At 42.5% G+C, this 26228-nt stretch overlaps 1 protein-coding gene across 2 annotated transcripts; it reads left to right on the top strand.

The window, feature by feature from the left end:
- Positions 1-9021: 9021 nt before the first annotated feature.
- LOC114797428 (zinc-binding protein A33-like) lies at positions 9022-12055 on the top strand. Of its 2 annotated transcripts, none has more exons than XM_028992387.1 (6): positions 9022-9423; positions 9509-9604; positions 10545-10775; positions 10852-10874; positions 10955-11061; positions 11256-12055. In XM_028992387.1, exons 1-6 carry the CDS (start codon positions 9022-9024, stop codon positions 11837-11839), a joined length of 1443 nt encoding a protein of 480 aa, XP_028848220.1. In that variant the 3' UTR covers positions 11840-12055. The 2 variants fall into 2 exon arrangements, with proteins under 2 accessions (XP_028848220.1, XP_028848221.1); XM_028992388.1 differs by having other exon boundaries at positions 10955-11070; positions 11292-12055.
- Positions 12056-26228: the final 14173 nt, after the last annotated feature.

Raw genomic sequence — 26228 nt, 5'->3', positions numbered from 1 at the left:
CTGACCACGAGCCTTGCCTGCCCCCTTTGTTACGACGATCTCCTGACGGATTCTACCTCGACACCACGACCTTCGCCTGCCATTGACACTGAGTTTGCCTGCCCCTTGTGACAAGACGATCTCCCCGCTACCCCCCACGAAGCCGTAGTTCCCTCCACGCCGCGCTGCGGCACGTCCACGATACACTCCCGTCCCAACTCACCTCCGGCCTCCCTCTCCCCAACCAAGCGCCTCCAGTCCTCCTCCCCAGCGTGTCCTATGTCTGCTCCCCATGCAACAACTTGTCCCCTTGCTCCAAGCATGCCTGCAAATGCGTCCCCGAACTCCAGCAATGACACTTTAGTTTATTTTAGACTATACTTTCAGCAAGTAGACGACGCAGCAGTGGTATATATATTTTATCATAAATATTGATAAAGCAGGAAAAGAATGCACAATAATGAAAACAATTTTAAAACAGAATTATTTGCCTGCATCATTCTCATCCGAGAAGGAATCAGATTCAAAGCAGGATTGATCACTTTAAACAAGAGTTATATCATTGTCATCAGGGGTTTGGGGTCTGTTGGGGTTCTTTTGAGAATAGAGAAGGTGGGGAGCATTCTGATCTAAGGTGGTATCAATAATCCTGACTAACAATGCTCTAAAACAGGGGATGCAACAGCATCCACAAAGAATGAAAACAAAAGGGAATACAGCAAGGGCCATGCAAATGGAGACGGCTAGATTTTTATATTTCCCAAACATATTCTAGTCTTCTTTCATATTAAGATTTGAAGTCATCTACCACACGAGTCAGCTTCCCCAGGGGAGCCGTGTTGTTGGGGATAAAGGAGCAGCAACGGTCAGCAAAAAAAAAAATATCAAATTCCTTTTTTCTCTGGTAATAACATCTACAGCGATGTGTTTCTGGAAGGCCAGAAGTGAGGTGGCTTCAAGTTGTTAATTTACAGCTTCAAATCCGTCTCTTGTAAAGTTTGATAAGCGCTATCAAAATTTTTGTTAGGAGTTATCCAAATACAAATTGATTCAGTGCCTGCAGCTACAGGGTGGTAGTAGCCTAGTGGGTAACACACTCGACTATGAACCAGAAGACCCTGAATGGCAGTTAAATTCCGCGGGGAGAGCGGACTCCTCTCGTAAAGAGTTAAATTCCGCAGGGAGGGCAGACTCCTCTTGTAAAGAGTTAAATTCCGCAGGGAGGGCAGACTCCTCTGCCAGAAAAAAAAGTTCAATAGTACAATAATTGTGTAAATTACACGTGTGTATGAGTGTGCGCGCAGGTGTGAATGTGTGGATGAGTGGGGGTGAAAGTCTCTAGACGGACACTCCATGCAAAACTCACAGGAAAGTAAACAGTGAACTCTTGTGAAGGCAGAGGCAAGGTATTCCCACCCCAAAAGATTTGCGGTAAAAGTGGAATACACTACATTTTGATACACTGTCCTGTGATCAAGTACCAGTGTTTTAGGATACCCCAGGCACAACAAACTTTTAGGTCAAATTTAGGTCAAAATGGGGTCCAGTAAACCAGAGCCAAAAGAAGAACTAATATGTAAAGATTGGAAATATGTAGAGCAGATTAACAAAGATTATGTTGAGATGTTAAATAAATGGATAATAAAACACGGGTTTGACGGACAATTAAGGGTAAAAAGTCTAATTGAGTTGCAGGGAGCCATAAAACAGACATGTAAAAAAAAGGAGTACAAGAGGAGGGGGCGATGGGGCTGCTAGTGCAGTCACCAGCACTTCCCTATGCCCCTGTAAGACAGACTTATCATTTAAATGGCAGAGAAGTGCAGCAAGTGTATATGCAAACAATGGAAGAAATACTTCAGTCAAAGAAAGATAATAGTAAAGTAATTCAGGAAACGGGTATAAAGGAAGACAGTTTTAAATTATGGGAAGCAGAGGCTGATCGGAGGGATAGACAAACAGCCAACAAGGCCTGACAGTGTGAGATGGAGAATATCAGACTGTTGTGAGTTGTGAGTAAGGTGTGTGTTTTCGTGGAGGACCAGAGTTCTGATGAGACACTCCAGCCTGTGTGTGTGTGTGAGTGTGTGTGTGAGCGTCTGCATATATTGGCAGACCATATCTCTCTCTTTCTGGTATGTGTGTGTATGTGTGGGGCCCCTCCCCCTCTCCCTCTCTCTTGTTTTGTTTTGGGACTGAACTCTTTTTTGGGACTGATTTTACCGTCTGGTCATCAGCACAGCAATTTACAGCGGGTTTCCATTTTATTCAGCCTTAAAGGGAATATGGGAAAATATTTTTCATTTACATTTTGTTTGTTCTTTCTGAGAATTTTAAAATTAAGTTTGTGGTAAGCTGGGAAAAATATACGTTATAAATATATATAACATCTAATCTGTGAAATTTTAAATGAATTTTGTATGTGCACTTTCGGATCTTTTTCTGATTCCCCCTGCAATACACCTATATTCCCAGTAAAAAAGCAAGCTCCCTCAGTGGGATGGAGAATGGTGCAGGATTTGCAGGCAGTAAATGCCGCAGTGGTACAGCGAGCTCCGTATGTGCCTAACCCACACACGTTGTTAAATTCCTTAAGACCAGATGCACAAATATTTACTGTGGTTGACATTAGCAACGCCTTCTTCTACATTCCCATAGACACAAACAGCCAATTCTGGTTTGCTTTTACGTCTAAGGGGAAACGGTATACATACACTAGACTATATATTCACAAGCCATGCATGCCAGCATTCCACCCACCTGGAGGAAGCCAGATACTACTCTATGTAGATGATATACTGGTGGCTTCAAATTATAGTAAACTGTTTATATAAATGGTGGACTGCAAAGTCAAATATATGACTTCTGTTCTAGGCCAGCAACATGGAGATAAGCTGAGACCGTGTAACAATCGTACCACCTCTGCCACGCCCCCAGCGGTCGACCTCTCCCATGTATTAGTGTGTGTTCTTCTGGGGCTCACCAGCACCCTGATTATTCCCACCTGTTCTTCATCACAGGTAAGTGGTGGTAATCACGGGTGCTTAGCGGGGTAATGACTTCTGATCGGTGATTGGTTAGTTTAGCAGTAATGGTTCTGTCCACTCCTCTTTATAACCAGCTGGTCCCTTTAGTCCTGCGTTTGGTCTCCCTCACACAACCAGAGTTCGTTGCTGCACCGCATGCTGTCCTTAACGGCAATTGACAGTGAACCCCACAGAAGGACTGGAACTCAACTCTCCCCCCTAGGCTCAATACAGCTCAGCTACGCCGGTTCGAAGCCTGGGAAAGACAAGGGCGATCTTTGGCTCTCGCGGAGGGCCTCGCTGAAGATCCCACAACCCGACTTCTAGAGGAGAGGCATGGCACTTCACGCAAGGACATTTCAGTTCTTTCATTTTGTTTTTGAGTTCAAATAAAATACGCATTGTTATTTCTTCAACCTGCATCCTCCATTTTTCACCTGAGCTAGAGGGGAACGTGACAGACCAATAGCTTATTTCTCATCCAAATTCGATAATGTAGCCTGCCCATTACCACACTGTGTGAGGGCGGTGATAGCGGCGTCGATGGCAGTAGAAGTGCTGGAATAGTCCTATTCCACCCATTGACCCTTAAGGTCCCACATGCAGTAGCTGCTTTGCTACTGCAAACCAATATGATCTTTCTATCACTGGCAAGGCACCTCTCCTGCATGGCCACGTTGCTGTCACAGCCACATCTCACAATAGAACGATACACCACATTGAACCCAGCCACATTGTTACCTTTACCTGATGACTGAGAGCAACATGACTGCCAAACACTCAGGATCCGGTCCGAAATGGGGTTACTCTGGTCCGGATCAGGATCTGGACCGGAGTTTCATTGTTGTCATGTGTAATGTTCCCTAATCGTTTTCACCTGTGTTAATTGTATAAAGCTGGCCTGTTCGTTTCTGTTCGCCGTCAGGTCTTTAACGTTATGTTCCATGTTCACCAGTGTCTACGTCTCGGATGTCTCCCCTGTCTTGTGATTCAAAGTGAAGTGATTGTCACACGTGATACACAGCAGCACAGCACACAGTGCACAGTGAAATTTGTCCTCTGCATTTAACCCATCACCCTGAGTGAGCAGTGGGCAGCCATGACAGGCACCCAGGGAGCAGTGTGTGGGGACGGTGCTTTGCTCAGTGGCACCTCAGTGGTACCTTGGCGGATCGGGATTCGAACCAGCAACCTTCTGATTACGGGGCAGCTTCCTTAACCGCTAGGCCACCACTGCCCCTTCACAATTAAACCCCGGTTTCGTGATGTCAGGTGAAAGCGTCCTTCATTCCACGTCTTCTCGTCACTCTTCCTGATGAATATAAGTTGGCAAATCAAATAGCAGTCTTATGTTGGTGGTGTACGATTAATAAGAACATAGACAGAATCAACTACATCTACTACAATGTTCAAAAACTAGGAAATTGGACACAAGACGGTTTTGAGGCCGTGCATGGGCAACTATCCGCCACCTCCCTCATGGCATTTCAAAACAGGATAGCCCTGGATATGCTCCTGGCTGAGAAAGGTGGGGTATGCGCAATGTTTGGAAAGCAATGCTGCTCGTTCATCCCAAACAACACAGCTGCAGGAGGCAGTCTGACGTTGGCCATTGACGTTGGCATTCGGGAGTGGAAACTACGATGTGGTATTCCTGGATGAATGGATTCGGGAAATACAAAGCCCTAGTTCAATCTGTTTTAATATTCATAGCTGTGTTTGCAGCAATTCTGACCTTGTGTGGCTGTTGTTGTATTCCCTGTCTACGCAGGCTTGTGAACCATCTCATTGTTACGGCATTGTCACCAAGGGAGGTTGATCTCACACAGGTGTACCCACTTTTGGAAGACCTTAATGAGGGCTATGAGTTACCAATGGAGCCCAGTGACTTACAGCTGAGCCAGCTGTTCCAAGAATCTTTCTATGAGAATGGAAGCAATTAACCCTTCGAGTGTAAATGTATTGCTCAGTTTATGAACTAATAGTTGAAAATCCTACAGGAAGAGGCTATTGGGGAAAATAACAAAAAAAGAGTAAAATACATGATAAACAGGAGGGAAATGTTGGAAAATGTATATAAGTTATCATGCAATTACCTTTCTTAATATATTCATGCAATACCATTTTTATATTTCACATATATTAAACTATTTGGAATGTTAAACTTTGGAAAACACCAACTATATTAATCATTGGTCACATGGAAGAGAAACCGTGGGATAAGGGATGTTTTGCAGGATGAGTTTGGCAGGGCTGAGTGACCGCGACCTGGAGAAACAACGAACGGATAAGGAGAGGCCTGCAGACGGGGAAAAGCAGGAAACCATGACCCCGGCAACAGCGAAGCAGAAAATATGCTTACATGCAGATACTAATTATGGGCTTATATGATATGATGGAAAATGTACCGCCCTGTACTAAATAAAAGGAGGAGATGCGATTGAGACCAAAGAGCTGTTGGAGGCATGATGTAATGCGTGTCTCTGATCACTCTCCTTGCAAACACTTATTGGTTCAAATATGTTTTGGTAGATTGGAAAACTATAATCATTTTCAGCATCATAATTTAATTCATGTTTAAGAAACGGGAAGTATGATATGAGTTGATTTATTTAAATATTGCTCTATTAAATTAATATTATTAAGAAAAATACTATACTGTATGAACAATAATATTTGTAGCCATCTTTATATTATATATCTGTTGTCATAGATCTTGATCTTATTCATATGTTTGTTCTGAATGTTTCTTTTCTTGCTTTATTATGTTACGTTTTTAATGAACATTAAACACATCTTACTGTTTCTCTTTCTTGTTCATGATTCTGTAATACTCGCTATCAGCCCAATAACGGAACCTGATACGGCAGTGAAGGGTTTAGCGTGTATGACTGTTTTTGACGGCAAATAAAATAACGATTATAGAAACCTAATCTATTTATCAACTGGATAAATAGTTTTAAATCCGTATTATCTGACCCCAATATAGCTACCAAGACTATTCACTTTAAACGGGTAGTTGGAATGAAGAGGACAATAGGGACTGAATAATTTATACAGTTAGGAAGAACTAAAGACCCGCTAATTTGCATTGACTCATCGAGTCTTGATCAGCAAAACAGTGGCCAGTTAGTAAATCAAGTATAATTATTAAAATAACTTTATACCATGCAGTTTTGCACCGACTGACAGGCTGATCACACCAGGGGCAGGATGAAAGGAACTGTCTATGGTTCACACAAAATTACTGCTTACGTGCTATAGGATCAAGAAGTATCCAGGGTGGTAGTAGCCTAGTGGGTAACACACTCGCCTATGAACCAGAAGACCCAGGTTCGAATCCCATTTACTACCATTGTGTCCCTGAGCAAGACACCTAACCCTGAGTTGCTCCAGGGGGACTGTCCCTGTAAATACTGATTGTAAGTCGCTCTGGATAAGGGCATCTGATAAATGCAGTAAATGTAAAGAAGTTCTTTAAACATACAGAAATCTGGCGTGTTGCCATACGATCAGAAAGTTCCCCCTATAACCAACAACTTTAGTTGAAAGAATATTCTATAACAAGACTGGAGACTGGAAAGATATCAATATTTACATTCATTGGGTCTGTCAGAAAGACAGACCATTTATTATTGTGCTATGAATGGCAAAAAAGAACATGTCTTACGTTAAAGAACGCCACGCGAAGACCGTCAAACGTAAAGAAACAACGGAGTGGTCAGGCCGAATGGGAATTCTTTGAAGCGATACTGCAGTACCACAGTACTGTGACCAATGCCCGGACAGACCCATCAAAATTTCCCCTGGAATTTTTGCTTCTAGTTATAATACATAATCTTCACAGCTCTACAGATAAAGTAAATACAGTTCCTTAATTGTCCAAAGCAAGATAAAATGATAGAAGGAAAATCAATCCAACATACCCAACAGATGTTACACACAGCACTGGATAAAAAGACAGGTAGCAGAGTTCTTAAAACCGCAACACGTGCGGGAGAAACTGATTGCAATGACCCCTTGAGTGTTATGTTACCTTCCCTTTTGTATCCTCGATCTGGATCACTTTGGGGGGGTCACAAGACGCCCCCCACAAGTGTTGGAGACCTTTAATGTTGTTATGGTTTGGTTTTAGTACTAACATATTCGTTATATCTTAGATCTGTTTAATTTTTGTGACAGGGGACATTGAGCCAATGAGAATAAATCTAAACACGCATGTAGTGTCATGATACATTGTCACGTTGGCTGAACATGGCGAGGAAGGAGGATACATACGCACGACGTCACGAGACGGGTTTAATACATAACTCACAAGACAAGGGAAACATCAGCATACAATGACCCGACGGCGAACAGAGACAAACAGGATAGCTTTATATAATCATATAATTATAAACAGATGAACACGATCAGGGAACATTACACGAGACTAACATGAAACTCCGGTCCGAACTCCGGACCTGGAGTAACCCCTGCCGGTCCGGATCATGACAGTACCCCCCCTCAAAGGCACAACCTCCGCACAAGACGGTCCATGGAAGGGGGGGAGGAAGTCCATAAGGACGAGTGGTGGCTGTCGCACTCTGGCGGCTTCAGGCTCGGGCCAAAGCATGGCTCGTCCGTGGGGGACCGGCATCCTGTCCGCCGTCTGCAAGCACCAGGTTGCTCCGTCAGTCTCACCCCGCTGGGAAGTCTGCCGCTCACCTCATCTCGGTTAACGCCGGGAGTACCTGAACTGCGCGACCGGTGTCCTCGACACCACGGTAGCTTTTGTATTTCGAATTTGCACGAATTCGCTGCTACTCCCCGCCTCCGGAATCGCCAGGGGGAACATGGACAGACACGAACAGGATAGCTTTATACAACTAGAAGCCAAAATTCCAGGGGAAATTTTGATGGGTCTGTACGGGCATTGGTCACAGCCGCAGGCATGGGATTTGTAAAATGGGGCTTTTTTACTGTGGTACTGCAGTATCACTTCAAAGAAGTTTTATTTTACAAATCCGTTGTTTCTTTACGTTTGACGGTCTTCGCGTGGCGGTCTGTAACGTTCTTTAATGTTCTTTTTTGCCATTCTCAGCACAATAATAAATGGTCTTTCTTCCTGACAGACCCAATTATATAATTATAAACAGGTGAACACGATCAGGGAACATTGCACGAGACTAACATGAAACTCCAGACCCGGAGTAACCCCTGCCGGACCGGATCATGACATACATCCATATATATTGTACTCAAATTAAACACCTGAGGAACACTTCTGCTTCCCCCAGAAGTGAGAGGGGCTTTCCCGCCATTCTCAGGGTGAAGAGTCTGTGAAAGAGATGTCATCCTCCCGTTCTCGTGACTATTTGATAATAATTGTCTGTGGGGGTCAGTCACCTGTTCTTTGTTCTTGCGACCATTTGGTAAATAAAAGTCTGTGGGACCGATTACATTTCCTGGTTCTCCAGGACAAACATGGACCTGCCAGGAACCTTACAATTCAAACTCATGGAAGAAAAATGTTAATGTTATTTAGTTTAAATTTATAAGGATTTTTCAGTCACTTCTTACAGGGACACACTATAAAAAGTGAACACGGATTGAACTTAATCTGTCACACCTAATATTTTAGAATTGACATAATGTAAATAAACCAATCAGACCTGCTGTAACCTGTTTATTTACATTACAGCAATGATAAAATATTAGGTGTGACAGATTACTTTAATTTTTATGTTAAGGTTTAGCCAGTGTTCACGTTTTACAGTACAGCATTTAAATCTTATTTTGGGCTACTTGAAAATAAACTTTCAGCCAATCAGTGAAAAGCACAAGTACTGACCAATAACAGCATTTATACAAATAAGCTCCGCCCTCATTATGGTTTTAGGAAGAAAGAAGCAAAGACGAAGTTGTTCATCATCTAGAAATTCTTTTCTGTGGTACAATAGAAAATACTATTTATATATATATATGTATAGTTAAATCTATTTTTAAAGAAATTTATTTTTCATTATAAAACATAATGGCTTCTCATAAGAGGAAATTGTCTTTCTCAGAAGAGGATTTCTCCTGTCCTGTGTGCTATGAAATTTTCAAGGATCCTCTCATCCTGTCCTGTAGTCACAGCTTCTGTAAAGTTTGTCTGCAGCAGGTCTGGGAGAGTAAAGGATATCGAGAATGTCCAGTCTGTAGGAAAAGGAGCTCAAAAGAATTTCCTCCTGTTAATCTTGCTTTAAAGAACCTGTGTGAGATCTTCTCAGTAGAAAAGATCCAGAGATCTGAGGTTCTCTGCAGTCAACATGGTGAGAAACTCAAACTCTTCTGTCTGGAGGATCAGCAACTTGTGTGTTTGGCGTGTGCGGAATCAAAAAATCATAAGAACCACAACTTCAGACCAATAAATGAAGCAGCTCTGGATCTGAAGGTGAGTATAAAGTTTATACAAAATACATAGAAACATAATTTTGTTCAAAAAATAATTTCTGTATTAAAATGCTAATTCATTTCAGGAGGAGCTGAATATTAAATTGAAGCCCTTACAGGAAAAGCTGAAGAACTTTAGAGATTTTAAAGTGTCCTGTGATGAAACTACAGGGAAGATTAAGGTAAAGAATCATCTTAATTTTAACATGAACATGAAAGTCCTTGTCATTGGGTCTGTCAGGAACACAGACCATTTATTATTGTGCTATGAATGGCAAAAAAGAACATGTCTTACGTTAAAGACCGCCACGCGAAGACCGTCAAACGTAAAGAAACAACGGATTTGTAAAATAAAACTTCTTTGAAGTGATACTGCAGTACCACAGTAAAGAAGCCCCATTTTACAAATCCCATGCCCGCAGCTGTGACCAATGCCCGGACAGACCCATCAAAATTTCCCCTGGAATTTTGGCTTCTAGTTTTAAATTGTTCTGCTTCTGCTTAGTTAGAATTAAAGTCTCAGATTTATAAAGATACATTCCAGCAAATATTTGGCTGCATGTTCCTTAGCAAATATCAGGTTCTGTTCACCCAACACCTCAGTGTGAAGGTTCTGGTGGGTTTAAATCCACACTTGGAAAAGCAAGATTCTCACAGACAGAGATGAAGCTGGGCTGCTACCTGCTGCCAGTTTAGTCTGATCTCCTCCTTCACGTCCACATGAAAAGTTCTCTGAAGGAACACAGAACACAAAGCACAGGTCAGAGTTCAACTTCACACAGGACCAGAGTCCATGTGTAACACAAGCAGCTGAGCAAGGTCTTTAAAACCTGAACAGCAGAGTCCAGAACCACCTCCAGAACCTGTGGTGACAAGAGCAGGGAACAACGCAACTCAGTCAATCAAGAGTTCCTGTGGTTCTCTATACAGCCAACGTTCTGTAAACTGTATAACTTCAACATAACAAAACCCGTCAGCATCTACAGAGCAGAAGATCCACTTAATTTCCTCCACTTCAATCATTATTGTGATGTTCAGCATTTCTACATCATGTCAACTAAGATCAGTGTTGGTGTATAATTACTGACACGTAACATGCAAATCTTTCTATTATTATTCTAGATCCAGACCCAACACACAGAGAGGAGGATTAAGGAGGAGTTTGAGATGCTTTACCAGTTTCTAGAAGATGAAGAAGCAGCCAGGATAGCAGCACTGAGGGAGGAAGAGGAGCAGAAGAGTCAGATGATAAAGGAGAAGATGGAGAAGATGAGTAGAGAGATATCATCTCTTTCAGAGACAATCAGAGCTGTAGAAGAGGAGATGGGAGCTGAAGACGTCTCATTCCTGCAGGTACCAAGACTGTTCTTGCTCTACCAGGATTTTTATAGATTTTATTAATAATAACTGGCATATTCCTGTTTCTCAGAACTACAGAACCACCATTACAAGGTAAGTGACAGGCTTCTCTATCATCTCAGTGGTTCTGAACCCAAACCCACAGCAGCTCTGACTCCTGAATGTTATTCCAGAACCCAGTGCAGACTGGAGCATCCAGAGAGGCTTCCAGGAGCCCTGATCCATGTGGAGAAACACCTGGAGAACCTGAAGTTCACAGTCTGGGAGAAGATGCTGGAGATTTTTCACCGTGAGTCTCTCGCACACACGTACATGTAATAATAATTTGAATAATGAATTTGTGATAATTACACAATTTTGCACTTTATTAATAATCTGGCTCTTTAAAAGTATTTTCTCTCTCTGGTATTTATTCAGATACTCAGTCATATCAATCCTAACTTCTGAATATAAAATATCAGACCTGCATCTTCTCTACCAAACCTCATGTGTGTGTTTTTCTCTCTTCAGCTCCTGTGACTCTGAATCCCATCACTGCTCACCCACAACTCGTCCTGTCTGAAGATCTGACCAGTGTGAGATTCAGTGATGAGAGACAGAAGCTTCCTGATAATCCAGAGAGATTTAATAACATCTGGGCTGTTCTGGGATCTGAGGGCTTCAACTCAGGGACTCACTGCTGGGATGTTGATGTCGGGGAAAATAAATGCTGGGCACTGGGTGTCATGACAGAATCTGCAGGGAGGAAGGGAGCAGTTTACAGCAGGAGTGGAATCTGGTATATGGGTTGTTATTGTGCTGGTAAATATTATGCACGTTCTACACCAAATCCAGATTCTCTCCTCAGTGTTAACAGGAAGCTGCAGAAGATCAGAGTGACACTGGACTGGGACGGAAGAAAGTTGTCGTTCTCTGATACTGTTAATAACACACATCTACACACTCTCACACACACTTTCACTGAGAGAGTCTTTCCGTACTTTAATACCTGCGGTAAACTCTCTCCACTGAGGATCTTACCAGTGAAGGTTCGTGTATCAGTAGAACGTCAGAGCTGAAGATGATGATTTAATGTATATAGTTTTGTCTCCTTTAAGACATTCATCTTTGTGTAACGAGTCACCAAACAAACCTGAACATTATTATTTTGGCTCAGTATTCATATTTGCATGCCGGAGCAGAAATATATATGATGTTTGCTGGATATGTACTGTGCTGTCCTCCCAACACGTGACCATGTGAAGCTAGACAGCCAGCGAACAAATAAAAGATCTCCACACAAGGCTTGCTTTTCTTGATTTTACTGAAGATCTTTTATAAACTCTTTCCTTATATTGTAAAAAGACGAAAGTTTCCCAAGGCACAAGCGTGTAGGGCACATTTAGCGTGTACATGCGCTGTTCTCTCCCGTAATTCTGCCGAAGCACTTGTTCACATTACCGGAGAAAATACGTCCAAGACAACTCCATTGTGAGAGCGCCCACTCGCTCATGTTTCTGCACATACAACACAACAAGATCATTTGTGATACAGATCTCAGATTTCAAACCAAAAATATTTTAATTTTTTTTAGCATGAATTTACTTATTTATCACCTTATTTATGTAACTTATAACATCATGAACTAATTACTGCCTTTGACCAAAAGGCACTCCCCACTTGATATAATTGCATTATATCACTACAAGGATCAATACAACTGCCCTGACGGAGCAGAAACGGCACTCATCTTCTGTTTTAGTAACATTGCTGGTGTAAGTATTACAGGACTGTCAGGGTCAGTGGACATGGGGACAAGAGGCCTCGCATTAATAATTGCCCTCACCTCGGCCATAAAGGTGCTTAACACTTCGTGACTGAGACGTGTTTGTTCAGTTTGTGACATCATTGCGTCTAGAATGCGCCTGGCGACCCCTATGAGGTGCTCCCACGAGCCTCCCGTCTGAGATGCGTAAGGGGGGTTGAACGTCCAAACACATCCTCTCTCCTGCAGGTACTTTCCTACTGCTGTGTTTTCTGAGTCTAGACCCAGTTCCTTACAAGCTCCAACAAAGTTAGTGCCTCTGTCTGAGCACAGAAGCTTGGCTCCAACTATCCAGTATCCAGCACCATGGACAGCTCCTTCCATGTCTCCCTTGATGGGCCACTTGTTCATGGAAGTGACGTAGTGTGGCGATGTGGCTGGTAGATGGGATAATCAGAGGGTGCTTTTCATTCTCTGTGAGGTTAGCGGAGGAGAGACGCCCACCGACTCGTAGGAGGTTGTCTTTGTCCAATACAGGATTGAGCTTTTGGAGTGTGTCAAATTTTGTGTTTGTCTGTTTTCCTTCTTTAAGGTTTTTGAGTGTCCATTTGTAAACATCTTGTTGGACAGCTTGAATGATGACTACTTGTTCGGTTCGGATGTTCGGTGTCTCACTGAAACTTTTCCATCCATTTTGTCTGTGTCTGCATGTCTTTTGTGTGAAGGATGTGACGACATGAATGAGTCTGGCTATGACTCTGCACAGTGTGGTCCAGTTCAAGTATCTCTCGAAACGCTCAGAGCCTAGCTGTGGCTCTGATGTTGTAGTTTTCAACACTTTTATTTCTGGACGTACCTCTTTGTCTTTTTCAGGTTCAATGAGGGTGAAAGAACCAATTTGTGATTCTGTGTGTGACAGAGTACAGAAAGGGTGGACCTGAGAACCAGGTACTCTTCTGCAGGTCCACTGCTAGAATAAATTTAGTAGCTTGGTCAGCTGGATTTAACTCAGTTGGTACATAATGCCATTGACTAGGGTGTGTTGATGTTCTAATGTGTGTAACCCTGTTGGCAACATACATGTAAAATCGTCTGGAAGTGTTGTGTGTGTATCCCAACACAATTCTACTGTCTGTGTAAAATGTCACATTGTCTACTTTAATGTCTAACTCATCTCTAATAAGCTCAATTTCAATATTTCTACCGCGAGCACCGCAACACAGAGTTCCAGGCATGGTACTGTGTGTGCAAGGGGCGGGTTGCAAGTTTAGACTTTCCCATTACAAACCCAGTATGGCACTGTCCTTCACTGTCAACTGTACACAGATAAGCTACTGCCCCTATAGCTACAGTGGAGGCATCAGAGAAAATGCATAGTTCCTTTACTTCCATTGTGCTTAACGTACCTGGGCTGTAGCACCTTGGTATTTGGAGGTTTTCAAGAACTTGCAAAGAGTCTTTCCACGAGACCCACAACTCATTTTTTTCAGGGGGTAAGGGTGTGTCCCAGTCAATCTCATCAGATAACAGTTCTCTAAGTAGTGCTCTTCCCTGCATTATTATGGGAGCGACAAAGCCTAAAGGGTCATAGAGGCTATTAACCGTTGACAACACGCCCCTACGCGTGAATGGTTTGGTCTCTCTTGATATATGGTAAGTGAAGCTGTCAGATTGTAGGTTCCAACAGAGTCCCTAAGCATCTCTGAACTGGGAGAGGGTCTACTCCTAGGTCTAAATCTTTCAAGTCCTTCACACGATCCTCAGCAGGGAAAGCTTCCATGACTTGACTGCAGTTTGATGGCACTTTGTGAAAGCGTATGTTAGACTCTGTTAACATTGTTTTGCGTTCTCACAAGCAGGTCAATTGCTTCTTCTGGTTTGGCAACTGATATGAGCCCGTCGTCAACATAAAACTGGCGTTCAACGAACTGTCTCGCCTCAGATCCGTGTTCTCGTTCACCCTGTCGTGCTGCCAGTCTTGTGCAGTAAATGGCAACAGCAGGTGACGGGCTGTTTCCAAACACATGGACTTTCATCCTAAACTCAACTATGCTTTTTGTGATGTCATTATCCTCATACCGCAGGTAACGCAAATAATCTCTGTGGTCTTTGTGCACAACAAAGCAGTAAAACATTTGCATCAGGCCGAGGAGAGCATAACAAAGAAAGATATACAGTTCCCCTTTGTGTTCTGTGGGGAGAAGGGTCGCTAGGTTAAGAGAGGCCAATTTCTTGACTGTAACATTGAGAAGACCTCATAATATCTTGCAAAAGTTGAACAGGTCCCTGTAGTGAAAGTATTTTTTTACAGGAAATTTCAGAGTATTTTTGAATACTACCATACTGCTGTGACTTTTTTTTTTTTTTTGTTAAAAAAAATTTGAATAATAAAAAAAATGTGAAATTAACAGTTGCCGATAAAGTAACGTCCTAATTGTATTAAAAACCCATGTAGAAACACATCCTCCGTCATGTTGTTAGCTATTATAGTTAAAACTTTTCGTCTGGTACATACGGTGGGTACATTCACATGGACCGTGTAACAGTACATCCAACAGTGATTCCAATAGTAACTCACACGCACATCTCCCAGATCTCTACATCACCTGCCAGGTCCAGATTTTCATTCTATTTACGTCCTACCAGCCAGACCTTCACAGTTTCCTTCTACACAGACTTACTAGTACCTTCCTCCATGCAGCAACATGCCAATCAGGAATAAGTAGCATCACTGCCCATTAACACTACTCTCTATGCAAATCATCAGCAGCAGTAAAAAAATAGATATAATTCCTTTATCCAACCGATTCATCCTTACTTAAAAAAAAAAAAAGTTGCCCCTCCCAAAATATATAAACAAGTAAATTAATAAAAAGAATGCATGAAAAATCAGCTACAGGACGCAGTGAATCACCATGTGCTTGTAGGAGAACAGAGGTCATACGGACACATTTTTAGAGGGCTCGGTCAAGCCTACTGTGGGTGGGGATTGCAGGGCCTGTTTAAAGCTAAGAGGGCCTTCTCTGCATCAGGGTTCCACAGTACCTGAGAAGACGTTGATTTAGAATGAGTGAGGGCAGTTAAAGGCTTGCTGAACTCAGAGAAACTTCTACACTACAGGAGGAACAAAAGTAAAATAATGACAACAAGTGTTTTACAGTAATGGATGTGACGTGTCTGGATGACTGTTAGAGTTGTACGCCGTTCCAACACTTATAAACCAGAGAAGAATGACACGAAGAAGTTGAGTTCTTTTACTTGCAAGGAGAGCGATCAGAGACGACCAATACAGCAGCCTCCAAAAAGCTCTGCCGTCTCTTCCGCTTCCTCTCTTTTTATTCAATAATAGGGCGGTACATTCCTCACAGGATCACACCAAATAAGCTTATAATTTGCATGTAGGGTTGTCTCTTTGGTAGACGCTCCATCGCCAAGGTCTTCTTGTTTTTCTTGCTTCTCCGCAGCTGCAGGCCTCCTCTTATCAAGTCGCGGTCATTCTGTTCTGCAAACAGCCTTTAGCCCACCAGTTTCTGAAGAGACTAATGATTCAATGTAGTGCGCATATTAAAAAGATTCATATAGTTTAATGCATGCGAGATATATATATATATATATATGTCAAAAGGATTAATAGAGTTTAATACATGTGGGATATATATGTCAAAAAGGTAGTAAAGGTTAATAGCATGATAACTTATATACATTTTCCAACATTTCCCCCCTGTTTATCATGTATCAAACCTTTTTCTAATTCTTTTTTTTTTTTTTTTTTTTTTTTTTTTTTTTTTCTTAATAATAACAACAATAATAATAATAATAGAAAAAATCGTATCACACAGAGTGATAATGCCGTTCTGGACCACATAGGGACTGTAGTACGGTGCTGAGAACAGGCCACATGACGCACCGAATCGAAACCACAATGCAACCAACCAAGCATTCAAGAGAACAAAAACGTGGTGTCGCTGTTCAGGAGAGGACAGAATAAATGCTACCCTGCCGATTCAAAACGCTGCTCCTTTTTTTTTTTTTTTTTTCTTTTTTTTTTTTTCTTTGAATCAGCAGATTCAAGTCTGCTGAGAGATCCATATTCTACCATCCTATCACCATAAGTCACCATATTTCCGAACGTCGTTTCCAGCCTTATCCAAACAGCACCTTGCCTGATAAATACAGGAAGTTCAGAATTAAAACAACAAAAAGCCTGATAAATCCAGGAAATACAGAATTAAAACAACAAAAAAGCCTGATAAATTCAGGAAATTCAGAATCAAAACAACAAAAAATACATTTAAAACATAATGAGTCAAGCATATGTCCCCCAATATTTCAGGTATTGAACTTTTTTTTTTTTTTTTTTTCTATAGTACTTCCCTAATAACCTCTTCCGGTAGGATTTTCGACTATTAGTTCAGAAACTGAGCAATACATTTACACTCAAAGGGATGTTGCTTCAATTCTCGAAGATAGATTCTCAGAACAGTTGGCTCAACTGTAAGTCACTGGGCTCCATGGACATCTCAAAGCCCTCATCGTGGATTTTATTTTCCAAGAGCGGGTATAACTGGGTGATAAGGCCGTAGTGATGAGACGGTTCACAAGACTGCGCAGACAAGGAATACAACAACATCCACACAAGGTCAGAATTGCTGCAAATACAGCCATAGATGTTAAAACAGATTGAACTAGGGCTTTGTATTTCCCGAATACATTCATCCAGGAATCCCACATCGTAGTTTCCACCCCTGAATGCTCCTTCATCTTCCGGTTGAGGGTGCGCAGGCCGTCAATGGCCAATGTCAGACTGCCTCCTGCAGCTGTGTTGTTTGGTATGAACGAGCAGCATTGCTCTCCAAACACGGCGCAAAACCCCATTTTTCTCAGCCAAGAGCATATCAAGCGCTATTCTGTTCTGAAAAGCCATTAGGGAAATGGCGGATAATTGCCCATGCACGGCCTCAAAACCGTCTTGTGTCCAATTTCCTAATTTCTGAACATTGTAATGGATGTAGTTGATCCTGTCTACGTTCTTATTAATCGTACACCACCAACACAAGGTTGATTCGAATCCCGCTGCTATTTGATTTGCTATTTTATTTTCGTCAGGCACCCCCCTGGGAACCCCAATTGCATCTATGTAAGTTGGATCTGTTAGCTTCTCCCAGGGCGGGGTTGACCGCTTCGTCTGGTGCCAGTCTGCAGGCACCAGGCTGTCTATTTTGAATAATAGGTTACTTATTGTTGTTGGATATATGGACACTGGTAATAAAAGGGTTACTAAGACACACAACCCAGTGGTGATTGTGGGCAATCGATCAAACAACCTAATCCCAAACTTGATCCCAACTTCTGCAACGACAATCTGGTTGAGTTATAACCGCTGGTTTTACCTGTAATAATGGTCATGGCCCCATACAAAGCACGCAATCTTGTTGAGTGACATTAGCTGCTTGCTCCACTTAAAGAAGCCAATTGTTGTTTTTACCACATCAAGCATGTATCAATTATTTTTAAAAAAAATTTTTATATAGGCTAAAGCCATATGTAGCTGTACCACCAACCCCCTTGTTGAGACATGTGTTTTCCCATGGCTCAAAATCGCAGCCCAACTGTATGTAAATATGTACATATGTAGATTGTTTTTTTTTTTTTTTTTTTTTTTTTCTAAAAAATTGTAAATAATAAAAAATGAAATTAACAGTTGTCGATAAGGTAACATCCAAATTGCATCAAAAACCCGCGTAGAAACACATCCTCAGTCATGCTGAAAATCCAAGACTACTACAGCAGTAACATCCAACATCCGTTACGCACCCGATTCGTCTTTACACAAAAATTTGCACCTCCCAAAAATAAATAAAAAAAGAGTGCATGAAAAATCAGCTACAGGACATAGTGAAGGAGAACAGAGGTGATACGGTCACAATTTTGGAGGCCTAATGTGGGTGGGGAGTCTGTTTAAAGCTAAGAGGGGCCTGCTCTGCATCAGGGTTCCACAGCACCTGAGAAGACATCGATTTATAATGAGTGAGGGCAGTTAAAGGCTTGCTGAACCTTGGAAGAAATACTCAATGGTAGGAACAAAAGGCAATAAATAACAACAACTGTTTTACAGTAATGGATGTGAGGAGTTTGGATGACAGGTCCTTGTCATCTTCCACTAATAATGTGACCCAGAAATATAACGGAAATGTAACAGCAAAAATGCAACTGAAATCCAAACCAAAACTGAGACAATAACCCTATTGCTGTAAATAATAATAACAATAATTATCCTTTAAATGCTCTCGGTCTGGATTCAAGGAACAATGTAGTCATCCCAATGCTACCATTTAAATAAAAAACAATACAGCATCATATCGGTCATTGGCTGGGGCAACACAATGAAATGAAATAAAATCCACAGTACAATATAAATGTGAAGCCCTTTTTTTTTTTTTTTTTTTTTTTTTTTTTATATATCTTCCACTGTTCTTTTTTACATGGCTGCACTAGAATCAACAATGAGAAAAGAAAAAAATTCACTTGTCAGAGGGATGCGTATCAGTGTGTTATGTCTTCATATTCAGCGTGAGTGTCAGTGTAGGTCAGTGTAGGTGTGATGGACCTTATTCAAAGACACAGTAACAGAGGCAAACAGTGCAGCCGTTGGGAAATCTCCCTTCTTAAATAAAATAAAACAACACAAAACCCAGAAAAAAGAACCCAAAGTGTACATACAACAGTACAATATTCATTTAAAATTGCACAGTTTAGATGTAATGTATATATTTTCCCCAGTTTTTCACAAACTTAATTTTAAAACTCTCAGAAAGAAAAGAAAACAAACAAACAAGATACACAAAATGTAAATTAAAAATATTTCCCATATTCCCTTTAAATCTGAATAAGGTGGAGACCCGTTGTAAATCGCTGTGCTGATGCCCAGACGGTAAAATCTATTGCTAAGAGTTCCAAAACAAAACGAGAGAGAGAGAGAGATAGGCCCCACACACACACACACGCACATACCAGAGAGATAAGGTCTGCCAATGCGTGTAGACGCACATACCCACACACACACACACACACAGAGGCTGGAGTGTCTCATCAGAACTCCTGTCCTGCACTTGTATTTTCCTGTAGATGTAACCATTCCCCTATTCCGCCAGTACTGAGCAAATGTATATTGGCTATCAGTATATATAGTAACATCTTTCCCTTTCATTAATTTACAAGCCTCAGTTAGAGCAATTATTTTGGCTGCTTGCGCTGAAAAAGTCGATGGTAAGTTGTCAGCTTTAATCACTGCTGTCACCATGGCGTAGCCCGTTTATGTTTTTCCCAAATAATTTTTCTTTGAAGAGCCATCGATGAATATTACCTCACCCTGAGGCAAGGTTGGTCACTTAAATCTAATCTAGATTTAGCTGTGTGTTCGTGTTATTCTCCGTCATCGGGTAAAGTTAACAATGTGGCTGGGTTAAATGTGGTGCATCGTTCGATAGTGAGATGTGGCTGTGACAGCAACGTGGCCATGCAGGAGAGGTGCCTTGCAGGTGATAAAAAGATCATATTGGTTTGCAGTAGTAAAGCAGCCACTGCATGTGGGACCTTAAGGGTCAATGGGTGGAATAAAACTATTCCGGCACTTGCTTCTACTGCCATCGACGCCGCTATCACCGCCCTCACACAGTGTGGCAATGCGCGGGCTACATTATCTAATTTGGATGAAAAATAAGCTATCGGTCTTAGGTTGTCTCCATGTTGTCGGCCTAGGACAGAAGTCATATATTTGTCTTTGCAGTCCACCATTTGTATAAACGGTTTACTATAATTTGGCAAGGCTAGAGCTAAATTGGAGGTCAGCGCCTGTTTAATATCACAAAAAGCTTTTTCTGCTTCTGACGTCCAATTTAGCGGTGATGTCATTTTCAGGTCTTCAGTGTAAATTAAAGCCGTGAGTGGGGAAGTAATCTCAGGGTAATTTGGTACCCAACTTCTACAATAATTAGTTAATCCTAAGAATGACATCATTTGTTTTTTATTAATTGGTTTTGGCGCCTGTAGGACCGCTGTTTTCCGTTCTTCTAGAATAGTTCTGCCGCCTGCACTGAGGTGGTGACCCAGGTATTTGACTTTTACTAACTTTGTGCCCCTCTATAGCTAGGTGATTTAAAAGGGCCACAGTGTCAATTTTACATGCTTCCAGACTCGGAGAAGCCACTAATATATCATCAACGTAAAGTAGAATCTGACTTCCCCCCGGTGGTTGAAATTTGGACATGCTGGCATGCCTGGCTTGGGAATATATAGTAGGGCTTTCGCAATAGCCCTGGGGAAGCCTAGTATAGGTGTATCGTTTCCCCTTAAATGTAAAAGCGAACCAAAATTGGCTGTCTGGGTCTATGGGAATGGAGAAAAAGGCATTGCTAATGTCGACCACAGTAAATATTCGTGCATCTGGTCTTAAGGAATTTAGTAATGTGCTGGTCAGGCACACACGGAGCTCGCTGTACTACTGCAGCATTTACTGCCTGCAGATCCTGCACCATTCTCCATCCCACCGAGGGATCTTGCTTTTTCACCGGGAATATAGGCGTATTGCAGGGGGAATAATCTCTCTCTATAATAACCCCTGCTTGCTGTAAGTCACGTATCACTGGTGTGCCTTCTAGTGTGTCAGGATTAAGCGGATATTGTCTTATGCAAGGCCGATATTCTGTTTTGGGTCTGACTTGTACCGGCAAAATTCCTTTTATCAGTCCTACATCAGACGGTCCTTGTGACCACAATGATTGAGGGATTTGTGCTAGTTCATCTTCATCTTCTTCAGTGAGCAGAAAATGTCACTGGTTTCTGGATGTACTCCAGTCTTGGTCTGTATTGTCCAATACAGCCATTTCCAAATTATGCTCTAATTTGTCCCACATGTCTGCCCAATTCCGTTGCGCTGTCACCTTCTTGAACTATGGTGCCCAACGACTTCCAACTCCTCTCTCTGTTTTTATACAGTGAGATGTGCGGTGGATACCAACCCGGAGCATTGCTAGGTAAAGCGACCCCCACCACCACGTTACCTTGCCCGTCCGAGTAAACATAAAGAATGACTATGGTTGTTGGCGTGAGTCGTGACAATTTCTTTTTGTATATTGGCTCAGGTCAAGGAGAGTTTTTATACCACATGGTGACATGTAGTTCGTCAGAGGGCATGAGCTCCACACCTGTTACGGAGTGGAGACGAGTGCCAAACCTAATTTAAGTAAGCCGTCTCTTCCCAGCAAATTAACAGGGCATTCTGGGATAAAAAGGATGGACACGTTTTACATGATGTTCCTTTGGGGTCTCTCACCCAAACTGGTTTAGAAGCAGTGACTATTGTTGTACCCCCATTTACTGATCTCCCTACTACTCCCTACTAATTCTTCTCCTCCAGTCATGCCGTGTTATCTCCCGGCCCTGCTAGACAGTCTCTGGCTATGTGTCCAGCCTTCCCACAGGACCAGCAGCCTGCTCTCCATTGGCCCTGTGTGTTCCACCCTCGTCCTTGGACACCCCCTCTTCTTCTTCCCCTGCGTCCTCCCTGTCTCCCTCTACCTCCGCCTCCATGGTAAAATGTGTCTGTATCCCGCATAGTGTTTTCCCAAAAGGTGTAATTTTTTTTATAGGTTTGTCTTTTCCTTTTAGTTCTTATCAGTTTGTCTATGTGCATGGCGTGGATATGCCATATCCCATATCCAGATACAGGGGAGGAGCTGCAGGCACAGAGGGAAGCGCTGGTGGCTGCACTAGCGGCCCCCATTGCCCCCTCCTCCCCTACTCCTTCCTCGTCAGCCCTACGCACCCCTTCCCTCTGACTTCCCCTACTTCCAGTTTCTTCATGGTCTTCTTTGCGGAGAAACAGAATAGTTTTCTCCACTTCCATCACTTTAACTGCCTGATCCTCTCTCTCCCTTTCCTCCTCACGTGCTGCATTCTCTCTAGCCTGTCTTATCTTCCTCTCCCCTTCTTCTCTCTTTCCTGCTATCTTTATCCACTGTATTAAAGCCTCAACCCCTTCTCGCTTCATTTGCTTCTCCTTATTTTTACATGTATGTTTTATGACTCCCTGTAACTCAATTAGACTTTTTAATCTCAGTTGTCCATCAAACCCGTATTTTGTTATCCATTTATTTAACGGCTCGACGTAGGCTTTGTTAATCTGCTCTACATACCTCCAGTCTTTACATTTTAGTTCTTCTTTCGGATCTGGTTTACTGGATCCCTTACCCATTTTGACCTAAATTTGGGCCAGTGTGTTGTACCTGGGGTAACCTAAAACACTGGTATTTGTTCACAGGACAGCGTATCAAAATTCCTCTCGTGGTGTATTTCACTTCTACCTCAAATCATTTGGGGTGGAAATACCTTGCCTCTGCGTCCACGAGGGGTCGCTGTTTCCTTCCCTGTGAGGTTTTGTATGGAGTGACTTTCACCCCCACTCATCCACACACTCACACCCGCGCGCACTCTCATACACCTGTATGAGTTTTAAATCACTTATTTTACTATTGAACGTTCCTTTTCACTGACAGAGGAGTCCGTCCTCCCCGCGGATTTTAACCCTTTACGGGAGGGGTCCGCCCCCCCCCACGGAATTTAACTGTCTTTGTTACCTGCCAGAGTCTAGAATACCCAGGGTTTGTTTCCTTTAAGTAACCTCTTGTTACTCTTGTTACCTCTTGTAACCTCTTGTTACCCCTTGTAACCTCTTGTAACCTCTTGTTACCATTCATTCCATTTCTTTTAAACAGAAGTCAACTTACCCCCGTGCCTTCTCTCACTCGTAAGATTCCGTCAACCTCCAGATCCCAACCGACGGGTCGGCCTCCCAGTCCCCAAAGGGGTCTGTCTCTGACCCCTACTAAGGAGTCAGCCTTGGCCAAGGATTTCCTGGTATCCGTCCCGTCCGCTGGAGTCCTTTGGTGTCTTGGAATCCGGCTCGAAGGACCAATAAAATGTTAGAGTTGTACGCCGTTCCAACACTTATAAACCAGAGAAGAATGACACGAAGAAGTTGAGTTCTTTTACTTGCAAGGAGAGCGATCAGAGACGACCAATACAGCAGCCTCCAAAAAGCTCTGCCGTCTCTTCCGCTTCCTCTCTTTTTATTCAATAATAGGGCGGTACATTCCTCACAGGATCACACCAAATAAGCTTATAATTTGCATGTAGGGTTGTCTCTTTGGTAGACGCTCCATCGCCAAGGTCTTCTTGTTTTTCTTGCTTCTCCGCAGCTGCAGGCCTCCTCTTATCAAGTCGCGGTCATTCTGTTCTGCAAACAGCCTTTAGCCCACCAGTTTCTGAAGAGACTAATGATTCAATGTAGTGCGCATATTAAAAAGATTCATATAGTTTAATGCATGCGAGATATATATATATATATATATGTCAAAAGGATTAATAGAGTTTAATACATGTGGGATATATATGTCAAAAAGGTAGTAAAGGTTAATAGCATGATAACTTATATACATTTTCCAACAATGACAGGTCCTTGTCTTTTTCACTAATAACGTGACCTAGAAATGTAACAGATTTGGAGGCAAAATGCAACTGAAATGCAAACCAAAACTGAGACAATAATCCTTTATTTCTTTTTTATTTTCCTCAAACACTGCATGGGCGGTGGTGGCCAATTCAGGGGGGTCAGATGGAGAGAGAGCTGTAAGTAAACAGATCTTAGACATAAAACAAAACCAAAAAAAATGAAAAAAGTCAAAGACCAGTCAGTTGTGTTTTTACCAGTGAAACATGTGGGTAATCAGATTTTTTTTTTTTACACGGCTGCACTAGAATCAACAATGAGAAAAGAAAAAAAAAACCACTTGTCAGAGTGATGCGTGTATCACTGTGTGTTTGGGGAGTGTGGAATGTGTGTATATCTTCGTATTCGGCATGAGTGTCAGTGTAGGTCAGTGTAGGTGTGCATGAAACTGCCTCCAGGACTGCGGCCGCGCCTTCATCTGGAGCTCTACCTGCTTCACCTTTTCAGTCCAATTGGGGATGTCCGTGGTGTACGTGTCCTTTACATTTACAGCATTTATCAGATGCCCTTAGCGACTTACAATCAGTATTTACAGGGACATTCCCCCACTGGAGACACTCAGGGTTAAGTGTCTTACTCAGGGACACAATGGTAGTAAGTGGGATTTGAACCCGGGTCTTCTGGTTCATAGGCTACTACCACCCCACTCCTCCTCTGTCTCTCGCCACTGGAAATGGCAAATCCTCTTCTTCTGTGCTTGTCGGGGCATTCTCTCGCCCAATGTCCGCTTTGGCCACAGCAGAAGCACACATCACACTGTTTCTTGCTCTGTTGGCGGGCCTTGACCTTTGCTTCAACCTGTCTGGCCTGGACGTGTGCTGATTGTCCAGATGATAGTGATCCAACTCGTAAGTGGCGCCTGAACGAGTCTTGGGAGGAGAGAATGGGTCAGCTGCTCTGATGGTGGATTTCTCCTGTGGAGTCCAGGCAGTGACGTCATCGTGCTGTGGTGGTTTCTGTTGTTCCTGTAGCGGTTGCTCCAGCAGGGGTCGTGATGATTTTTCGTGCGGAAGGGTGGAGCTTCAGATTCTGTTCAGATTCCGCCTCTTAACAGCGCTGCAGTCAACCCGGTGCTGGAACTCATCAGAACTCCGGTCCTCCACGAAAACACACACCTTACTCACAACTTACACAGTCTGATAATCTCTTTCTCACACACAGCGTGGTCAGGCCTTGTTGGCTGGTTTGTCTATCCCTCCGCTCACCCTCTGCTTCACATATTTTAAAACAGTCTTCCATTACACCCATTTCCTGAATTACTTTACTTTTAACTTTCTTTGACTGAAGTATTTCTCGCTTTTTACCCTCTACCCTTCAGCTTTTTTAGCTGAGTTTTACTAAGAGGCTCGCAGTAAAACCGTACTTTTCATGCCAGTCCACCAGATGATTACACATCATCGCCATATTATTGTTTCCTTTGTATCATTAAATTAGTTTCAGAACTGATGATGTCTTCTGTTGAATTCTGATGAATTCTGTGCTCTTACACGCTCAGACACCAGAAAGGGAGAAGGAGGTCTGCCCTCTCATACACATAAACCACCATTTCCATATTCTACTGGTCTTGTTCCCACACGCACGCTCGCGAGGTTTTCTTTTATTTTTTATTATTTTTATTTTTTTTTACACACACTTCGTTCGATCTTGCCCGGGAACTCAGAGCCTAACGAAACCAACTGCCCTTGCCAATAATAATACTAGCTCGCAGATAACGAATCTCTAATTCTCTCGTTTTTACGTGTTCCTTCTTCGTGCTCTTGCCTTATTAACTCACACTGGATGATTTTGATTCTTGTTACACAATCGGCGGTGGTCTTGATTCACGGAAAATCCGCTCTTATCTCACACCCTCATTTCACACTAAATCTCCAAGATCGGCTCACGGGACTTTCAACGGGACTTTTAACAAGTAAGAAAAGTGACACCCCCTTACTTGGATCAATTCAACTGACTACAGAATAAACCAAATATGCAATTCTTAATCTTCTAGATTCTACAGTTTTAATTCAATGTTTTAATTAAATGCAAGAAGATCTCCCCCCGTTAGTAAGTTCACAAGCATATTTATACCATTATGGGTAATGAAGGGTCGGAAGGCAGGATCACACCAGCTTCGTCATAGGCGCCTGGACAAGGA

This window comes from Denticeps clupeoides, chromosome 9, assembly GCF_900700375.1.
Source record: "Denticeps clupeoides chromosome 9, fDenClu1.1, whole genome shotgun sequence".
Lineage (NCBI taxonomy): Eukaryota > Metazoa > Chordata > Actinopteri > Clupeiformes > Denticipitidae > Denticeps > Denticeps clupeoides.
The sequence above is the reverse complement of the archived record's forward strand: the minus strand, read 5'-3'. Positions and strand labels throughout refer to the sequence as shown.